We start from the raw sequence: 10,000 nt of genomic DNA, 5'->3' as shown, positions 1-10,000 counted from the left end.
GGTGTTGTCGGGAAGATACATTTCAATGAAATTGAGTTTATAGCCGAATTGATCAGAATAACAAAATCCAAGTCTTTTGAATTAATTTTTTTTTTAAATCATCATTTCCCTTCCACAATGAAATTATTCCATTAAAATGTTTAACATTGTTTTATAATTGATAATACCGTCTTCTGTGTTAGTATTAGACCCGACACAATGCCTGATAGAGGCGATGGGTCAGAGATTATAAATACAGCTTTTTGATGTGTTACTTTTTGTTGTAAAAAACTTTCTACACTCAAAGTCAATATTCCAATTCTTCCAATGTTTTTCAGGAGAAATTTACATGCTTACCAGCCCGAGGGCTTTTAGCCGTGTGAGGACAGGTTCTATGCTGAGAATTGTAGACCCAATAACGTAGGTGCTATGTTGTATTGTTTTAAAAGCTAACATTAGGCAAAGTATTGTGAATCTCATGAAAATAACGCCAAAATTTACGTATGTAGCCTACCAAATATACCCCAAAAAGTAATATTATTTGGTATGAAAGTATTTCAAACCAATCCAGCACCAACAATTTTTTTTAAAATTGCTTATCGTCTTATACCAATACGCACGGGAGTGTTGTGCAGATTTTTCTGCTTGAAACTCGAAGAAATAAATAACAATGGTCAAATGGAATGGAAGCTTCAATTTAATCAACGAGGAAAGATAATGTGAACGTTTCGGGTTTCACCTTTGTCAACAAAACACGATGAATGAAACACTAAAGAGGAATGAGAGATGAGAGAATGGCGTTTAGTGTTTCATTCATCGTGTTCTGTTGAAAATTGAACTCCACAGTAATGACTATACATTCAAATATTTTATAACGAGTGTCAGAAAGTATATTTCTCAAATGTATTTATATATTATGAACAAGTATACTTCTATATCTCCATGAAGTCTATAAATATTTCCCGATGCAAAACTCCTCAGTTCATTAAGGAAGATACAAGTTGCTTGATTATTGCTGTTAAAGTTATCAGGTTGTTTTAGGTTGTTACAAAAGCTCTATCACGAAAGTTTGAGAGTTCCATGTCAGAATGTTGTTACGATGGTTCATTTTCTACACTGACCTAGGTAATGGCAACACAATGCACAGTTTTTGCCTATATTATTACGACAGGCTAAAGAAACCATTGTTTATTGTTTTGATCATTAAAAAATCTGACACATTTGTATCCTCTCAATGTAAACTTACCAACCCCCCCCCCCCTCCCCCATCAATTAAAAAAACAAACAAACAAACAAACAAAAAATATTGAGCATGATTGGACGGTTATTATATGCTATGTAAATTACATATTTTTGTTCTTTTTTTTTTCGTTAAATTTGAAGTTTTTAAATAACCATCCACAGGCGAATTGACCCGTCGAGTTGTGGTGTGAGAAATGAACAAAAGAGAGCTCCTTTACCAAGCAGGCTTAGCTTTAGCATAGCAAAGAAAGGTACAACCCCAAGCACGGCATGATCCAGTTTGCACCTGTCTCTGCACCTGCATGTTGTTTCTGTATTCTTTGCATTGGTCTTTTTGTCCTGATGGTCACAGGAAGAAATGCTATAATTCTTTATGAACAGCCAAAAGTCATTGAAGCTCAACCTCAATCATCAGAGACGTTCTTTGCAACAATCATTTTGTGCACATTCCTAAGTATTCGCGCGTAATATAAATACTGCAAATAACAGAACCATAGCTAAAATTAGACATGTATCTTCATCATCATCATCATCATCATCATCATAGTCATCATTAACATCATCATCATCATCATCATCGTCGTCGTCGTCTTCATCATCATCATCATCATTGACTCCTCGGCACACTGCTGTGGGAGTTTTCTGATTGTTAGGGGTTTGTTATCCAAATGAACACCGTGGTTTTGGTTTTAATCTATCTTGTCCGCTCTAGACTGCCGTTAAAAGCCACGCAAAACAAAATAATTCCCAAACGACTCAGGTTTAATCTAGGTTGTGATTAAGAATCACCTTAGCTCCTTTATAAAATGATTAATGAAAATAAATTTGTCATTCACTTGTTACACACGCCATCACAACCACCGTCACCGTCTTGATCTCATTCAATTTTCAAAGGATCAAGCAAGTAATACATTTAGTTGTGTAATAAATATAATCGAGATAAATACTACTTGATTCTCAGTCACACGTCTTGGCTGGATAACTTGCAATTTTCAAATATTAGAAATGCCATCCATGAACTCTTTTGAATGCTTAAATGCTCTGCCACATTTAGTCTGTCAGAACGGAACCAAAAATATGGAAAGAACTGAATATACACTGAAAACATAATATAAATAAAATGTAGGAACATGAGTGTGACTAGAGATAAAGGGTATAATTTGATAATTTGTCACATTAACAAAAGTTGATATCTATAGAGGTACGTACACTCATTGCCTAAAAATAAATTAATTTAATTTATTTAAAATTCCTGTCATTTCCTCTCACAAGATCTTTCCTAAGAGCACTTAGCCACAAATGGGTCAAATAATCCTTGTTTTGAAACATCTTATTCACAGCTTTAAGAGTATAATATTACGAACAGGCGAAATAATAAGTGAAAGGAGTAGAGCAAATATATATATATAAGTGCCATATAATTCGCATTGCATAATTTATTCCAGTGAATCACCATGTTTTTATATACAAATTATATAACCCGTGTTGATTAATGAAAGCTTTAAAAAGATAAATTTTATTTGATTTGGGTTTTTTTGTGATTTGTGCAAATTTAGCCTTTAATCTAGCCAGTTAATCGCCGTCGTACTCGGGAGTGACACGCGAAGTCCAAGCTTTGAGAGTTTTTGCCAATATGAGTGTCTTTTAAATCGTTCGATATTTAAGAACTAATTTTCTGGCCAAATTTTTAAATACGTCACTTTCCAGATTACGGCAGTTACCTGGTTGAAACTTGTTAACATTTCCTACTCTCCGCTCACACGGATTAGAAGGTGTCCGTGTCTAAACAAACAGATGCTTATCAAAATGCACGATTGGGCAAGCTGATGGAAAATGGCGGTGGCGCTTGTGTGACTCTGAAAAGATAACACATTTTTTTAAAGAATTGGCCAGAAATTTTGTATTTCAAATATCGATGGGTCAAAATGACCCTCGATTTGTCAAAGAGTTTTAAACATGAATCTTCAAAATAGACTTTTTGACAAGTTGTGTATTTTCGATTTATCGATATCGTAGTTGAACTCGAAGTATTATGTTCAATATAAAACAAATATTTTTTTGGATAAAGTGATTTCTTTTTCTTTGCATTCTCTAGTATTAAAGTCATATTGCAATTGATAGGTGATGTTGCCTTTTGAAAAATCACTTAATGGTGTTAAAAATGTATTGAACTACACCTTTGAACTGTCCATTTACTTGACAATGAAAAGAGAAAAGAAAAAAAACAAACCAAAACAACAAAACCCAAATTATAACAAAATATATTTGTCTACATTATACGAGGGCTTTTTCAGAAATAACCGAAAAATGCCCATTGCTCAGTAACCAGTGGAGATTTATTAATTCTGTAAACGACATGATATTCCTTATTTCCTTACGGATATTCCCAGAAATTATGAAGTGCATCATTTTGCACAATGAATTTCTAGACGATTTTAAAGATGGCGGCCCACCTTGAAACTTGGAGGAAATCAGAGCTGTCATACGTTTTTTGAACGCCAAAAGTCTGAATCCTACCGAAATTCATAAAGAACTTCAGAGTGTATATGGTGAGCATGTTATAAGCCGTACACAAGTCTATCACTGGTGTAATTTGTTTGAGCGGGTGGTTGGATGGGAGCATCACCCTTGAATCATATACCTATGATGTTCGCATGGGTGTACGATCCGATAGTGATGTCGTTTTCTTTTCTCTTTACTAGCCTATCCTGCTTCTTTGGTTTGTGATTGTATTTTTGACAGGGGATATTTTTTTTCCTGTAAATCCTCTGCCTGTCTTGGTTATTTATAATTTAGCTTATGATATCTTTAGGTTATGATTTTGATTGACATTTGTACTATTTTTGTTAGATTGTTTGTTTTTTTGTTTCAGCGGTCTCTCATATAACCTCAATTGTGTTGGAAGAGACCTAAAGCAACAAACAAACAAATAATTTGTTTGAAGCCGGCCATTCCGACTTGACAGACAGGGAAGGGAGAGGGCGTTCGATAACTGCAACGTCAGAAGACAATGTGAAGCGAGTTGATGAGCTTATTCGTCAAGACAGGAGGTTGAAACTACATGAAATTGCAAGCAGTCTTGAAATTTCGGAAACTTCTGCCCATAGAATTGTATTTGATGAGCTTGGCTACAGAAAAGTCAGCGCAAGATGGGTTCCTAAGCAATTGACAGACAATCATAAAGAACAAAGATTGGACATCTGCAGGGAACTTTTGAGAAGAAGCAAGAGCTCACGCAGGGTTCACGGGCATACTGCCAACGCCGGCGGAGACTTTCTAGGGTACGATGTGACTTTTCTTGACAGCATAGTCACGGTGATGAAACTTGGTTGCACCATTGCACCCCAGAAACAAAGCAAGAATCGATGACATGGAAACATCCATCCTCGCCTGTCGCAAGAAATTCAAAGTCATGCGGTCAGCAAAGAAAATAATGGGAACTGTTTTCTGGGACAGTCGTGGTGTTATTCTGTTCGAAACCTTACAACCTGGAGAAACAATCAATGCTGCAAGGTACTGCCAAACTCTTGACAAGCTTAGGGAGGCCATTCGCAGAAAGCGCCCAGGGCAGTTGACCAACGGGGTTATTTTGCAACACGACAACGCTACACCCCACACAGCACGAGTGACGCAAGGTTGGCTAGAGAAATAGGGATGGGAGATTTTGCCACACCCACCACACAGTCCAGACCTCGCACCATCTGATTATCACCTCTTTGGGCCACTGAAATGTGAGCTGGCAGGAAAGCGCTTTGATGTCGATGAAGAGCTTGTTGACCATGTGTGGAAATGGCTACAAAACCTTGACAGAAATTTCTTCCGAGAGGGTATCTATTCCATGGTGCGGCGTTGGCAGAAGTGTGTCGACAGACTTGGCTGTTACGTAGAGAAATGAAGGACGAGTCAAGGTATGAACACGTGCAAGAATTTTGTTGATAGCATAAAAAACGCGGATTTTACAGGCATTTTTCGGTTAATTATGAAAGAGCCCTCATATTAACAAGAATTAAGAAGTGGTTTCTTCATAAAGTAAGAACAGAAGATCATTCTGATTAGAGGACCCATTATCATTTGATTTGATCGTAATACATACATGGAACATCAGTGTAATAGGTCCGAATATAACAGGCACTCGATTATAATAGGGGTCTTTAAAATCCCCGTTTTTCTCCCTCTTTGCCTTCAGTAAAATTTACCGGCTATATAACTGGACTTTTAATGGCTTAATTAGCGGGTGGTTGGATGGGAGCATCACCCTTGAATCATATACCTATGATGTTCACATGGGTGTACGATCTGATAGTGATGTCGTTTCTTCTTCTCTTTACTAGCCTATCCTGCTTCTTTGGTTTGTGATTGTATTTTTGACAGGGATATTTTTTTTCTGTAAATCTTCTGCCTGTTTGTTCTTGGTTATTTATAATTTAGCTTATGATATCTTTAGGTTATGATTTTGATTTACATTTGTACTATTTTTGTTAGATTGCTTGTTTTTTTGTTTCAGCGGTCTCTCTTATAACCTCAATTGTGTTGGAAGAGACCTAAAGCAACAAACAAACAAAAAAAAATGGCTTAATTTGTTATAGCAGGGGCGCAAAACCCACCCAATATCTCCAAATACAATGTATGAGCCTACATTAAGCTCAGCTAAGCCTACGACTAAAGGCAACCAAGAGCTAGGCTAGTTCATGAATGCTCCGCGTGTGTGTGTGTGTGTGTGTGTGTGTGTGTGTGTTTGTGTGCGCGCGTGTATTTGCTACTCACTACTCTATGCTACATCATTTTATGTGGTGATTTACGCCATTTGGGTAATTTCCCTTGAAATTTGGATATCATAGGACTCGATTATAACATGGATTTTAGGCTGGTCCTACCATCACGGTTATATCGATGTTCCACTGTACTTACAAATTAAAGCTTTAAACAATAAATTGCCATTTCTATATTTTTGTGAAAATGTTGAAAATCATATTTGAACAATACCAGATAAGATATTCAGAATGTTTAAAAAAAGAAGAAAATACCACCCTGATCCCTCAAACTCTAAAAGCCTACATTATAAAAATCTATCACAGAAAAATAACCACTGATAATTTAGGATATGTATATAAATCACATTATTGAAAGAATTTTATTATTTTCTGGATCAGTTTAATTTTAAAAGTAGGATCGGAACTGTTGCGGAACAATTTATCATAATCTAATAAATTAAGGTTTTTGTTAGTTTGTTTGTTGTTTTTTTTATTTTTTGTTTTTTTTTTTTGTTTTTGTTTTTTTTTGTTTTGTTCTGTTATTTTGTAACCTGATGCGTTTTCATTTCAAAGCGGGTAATCATCATTCAACTGTAGATAACCTTAATGTGGCGTCGGTACTGTTTCTCGTCTTGAAATAAAAACCAGGCAATATTGGCCATGCACAGTGATCGGATGAGTGGCATTCGACTGAAAAGTTATGGCCCCAGTGTTCTGTTATTGGATAAGACACTTTACACACAGTAACTCATTTGACTCATGTATGAATGTGTGGATAGTGAGGATATTGTAACAGTGCTGATACTAAAAGTACACCTAGCTGGCAATATTTGTTGTGTGGAATGGAAATTTGAATCCATATATTACCTGTTGGGAGAATAGATGAAACATTTTGAAACCCATTGAGGAAAATGAATATATTGAAATCCGCCATACAATTGTTAATACTTATCTTTTATTATTATATTTTCAAGAATAAAGCAAGTATTTTTATGACCTTCTGATCTGTCCCTCCAGGAAAATGCGGCCGCATCGGCATCCGATGCGGCCGCATCCTTTGACCTTCCGCATCCGTCAGCAAAAAAGCTAAATAATTCCCACTACAACTACTACTACTCCTCCTCCTCCTACTACTATTCCCACTACAACAATAACGACTACTACTACTACTACTGCTCCTCCTCCTACTACTACTACTAGAACTACAACTACTACTACTACTATTACTACTACTACAACTACTACACCACTATTACTACTACAACTACTACACCACTATTACTACTACTACTACTACTACTACTACTGCTACTACTACTACTACTACTACTACTATCACTACTACTACTACTACTACTACTACTACTACTACTACTACTACTACTATTACTACTACTATTACTACTACTATTACTACTACTAACACTACTACTATTACTACTACTACTTCTACTACTACTAGTACTACTAGTACTACTACTACTACTACTACTACTACTACTACTACTACTATTTCTATTACTACTACAACCACTTCTACAACGACTAATACCACTGCTACAACCACTACTACTCCTACCATTACCTCTACCACTACTACTATTACAACTATTGTTATTATTACTACAGTAAAAAATAAAATATTGTTGTTGGAATTTCGTTTCTTTTTATTTATCATTGCCATTCATGTGTATCTTGGTTTGTTTTGGTTTTTTTCCCTAATCATTTGACTATGTAAACGTTAGCTATTTTAGGTGACATTTTTTAATTAACCCATTCTTAACACGCTACTCTGCCACAGAGGTTGGTGTAGCAGGCTAAGGGTTTAAAATCAATGTTCTTTAAAATAGTGTACCTACTTCTTTCTACATTGTCAAGTAGTCTGGTATATATTTCTGCTTTTTAGTTGTTTTTAATGAAACGAAACAACTTAATGTAGCTTTTAAACCTATAAGAATTCATATTTATTGTGAAAATTAGGTTTTGGGGGTTACAAAAGCACGCAAGAACATGCATAAATGTCGGATTTTTGGCATAATTTATTGCATAATGTCGATTTTATGGCATAATTTATGGCATAATTTACCTTTTTTTTTTTGCATAATATTGGCATAATTTCGCCTAATAAATGGCATAATTCCACGGGGACAGTCTGATTTGCTTTATTCTATTTGATACTCAACAGCTTATGAGTTACACTCATTTATTCTTGAACGGAAGCCGTTTTTGAACCTAAATGCCATGTTCATGCACAGAAAGCGCATGTCATACCTTACAAAACTAATACTAGAGCAACAGCATGATGATGCATGACCTCCTTGAATTGATACTTGATTGCCTAATATAAAATTAAAGTAAGTGTGATTGCACTATGAATTAATTCAAATGTTTGCAGTTTTCATCAGAAATGAGGCGATTTAAAATCCATCAAAACGTATTCTTTTACAGCATCAAGACCTATTGATTTAATTTGTACAGACCACATTCTTTCTGTCAAAGTATCAGGACAAGGTTATGATATGAAACATGAGATGATAATGATACCCTTCAGTTTAATTGTTGTCGTGGTGCGCCATGCTATAAAACTACAGCCAAAGAGGGAATTAGGGCTCAACTACTTTGCTGCTAGCGCTCAACTCTCGTCGCACTAAGATCTCGGTTTTCTTTAAAAGGAAGTGGGGATCGGTGTCCCATAGCCTTAGAACACCTGCCTACACTTTCACAAGAAGACCGGCCGACACTTTCACAAGACAGAATATCTTGCGAATTCATCAGAGAAGAAGACAAAGGACCCAAAGGAATAGAAGACCGACCATAAAGGAGGGAGCTAAGCGAGGTGCTATACAGTTGAAGAAGACACGCTCAGGGAAGCGTTCACATATTACGTCATCAAAAATTTGCCCTTTTTAGACCCCCCCCCCCCCCTCCCCCAAGTCATCACTTGTCATCATTGACCTGACCCCCCCCCCCCCCCCCCCCCCCAACAGATGATGACGTCATCTAATTTAATAAAAACTAAAAGATAACTTTAATTTCACAATATTTATTATTCGTTTTTCAAACCATAAACATTGATTATCAACGTTTGATAAAACACATTCAGACATTTTATTAATTTCAGAAACTGTTGATAATTTATGTTTTACGATACAATGGGGACATAAAATTTAAATTTGCAAAGATAAAATCTAACAAACATTATTTAAATTAGGCTACTTGGTGCAGGTGCTATTTAAAAAAATTCAGAAAGTGTAATTTAAAATAGTATAGGAGGCAAATTATTTTATAGCATATTAGTCTTTTAGTGGAATGAATTTCTGTTTCAATTTCCAAACATAAAATTAATTGATTCAAAAATGTTTCTGCCTTGGACCTCTGGCAATGTACTATAAATAGTATCATCAATTTCATCTTCATCGTCATCATTTTCTCCCATTTGCTGTTCTTCATGTATGCCGCATTTTCGTGAATGGTCTTTCATTGCTGTGATCGAGGAGTGATACAATGAACATTTAGGGCAAGTTCGCCTTTTGAGAAGTGATACCCCTTTCCCATTTTGTTTCTTGAGAGATGGGCAATACTCATCATCAGGGGCGGTTGGTCACATTGTATTTAAGGCGGCACAAATCCGAAATACAGAATCAAATTTTATTGGTCTAGTTAATTTAACTTAATTTGACCTACTTTGTATGTGTGTGTGTGTGTGTGTGTGTGTGTGTGTGTGTGTGGAGGGGGTATTGCATTGTTTGCATATGTGCGTGTATTTGTGTGTGCGTGTATGTGTGTGTGTGTTAGAATATTAACGAGACGTACTCACAAAAGAGCATCAATTATCTTGGACAAAACTTGTCTGTTAACTTTCATCTGTTCATTATAACGACTCACAGACGCAGCATGTCCTTTTTCCAACTGATTTCATATATCTACAACGTTGAAAAGTTTATATTTAACAGCATCTGTGACATGGCTATTTCATTCAGAATGTTTCTTCAGTGCCTGAGAGATGTGCGCAATATCACTGAATCCTC

At 35.9% G+C, this 10,000-nt stretch overlaps 1 protein-coding gene across 10 annotated transcripts in view; it reads left to right on the top strand.

The window, feature by feature from the left end:
* LOC144956263 (HHIP-like protein 1) overlaps positions 1 to 10,000 on the top strand; it is a 50,718-nt gene that overhangs the window by 37,184 nt on the left and 3,534 nt on the right. For 4 of the 10 annotated variants that reach the window (XM_078886741.1, XM_078886733.1, XM_078886749.1 and 1 more), the window contains exons 12-13: positions 318 to 399; positions 1,384 to 1,472. In XM_078886741.1, coding sequence (XP_078742867.1) covers positions 318 to 399; positions 1,384 to 1,472 — 171 coding nt within the window. Of the gene's footprint in view, positions 1 to 317; positions 400 to 1,383; positions 3,827 to 4,093; positions 8,121 to 10,000 lie in introns of those variants that run through there. The other 6 variants (XR_013641935.1, XR_013641937.1, XR_013641936.1 and 3 more) reach the window with 2 other exon arrangements.

Source organism: Berghia stephanieae, chromosome 1 (genome assembly GCF_034508935.2).
Source record: "Berghia stephanieae isolate SIO BIC M18660-M18661 chromosome 1, UCSD_Bste_1.3, whole genome shotgun sequence".
Taxonomy (NCBI): domain Eukaryota; kingdom Metazoa; phylum Mollusca; class Gastropoda; order Nudibranchia; family Aeolidiidae; genus Berghia; species Berghia stephanieae.
This window is presented reverse-complemented; position numbering and strand designations above follow the sequence as displayed.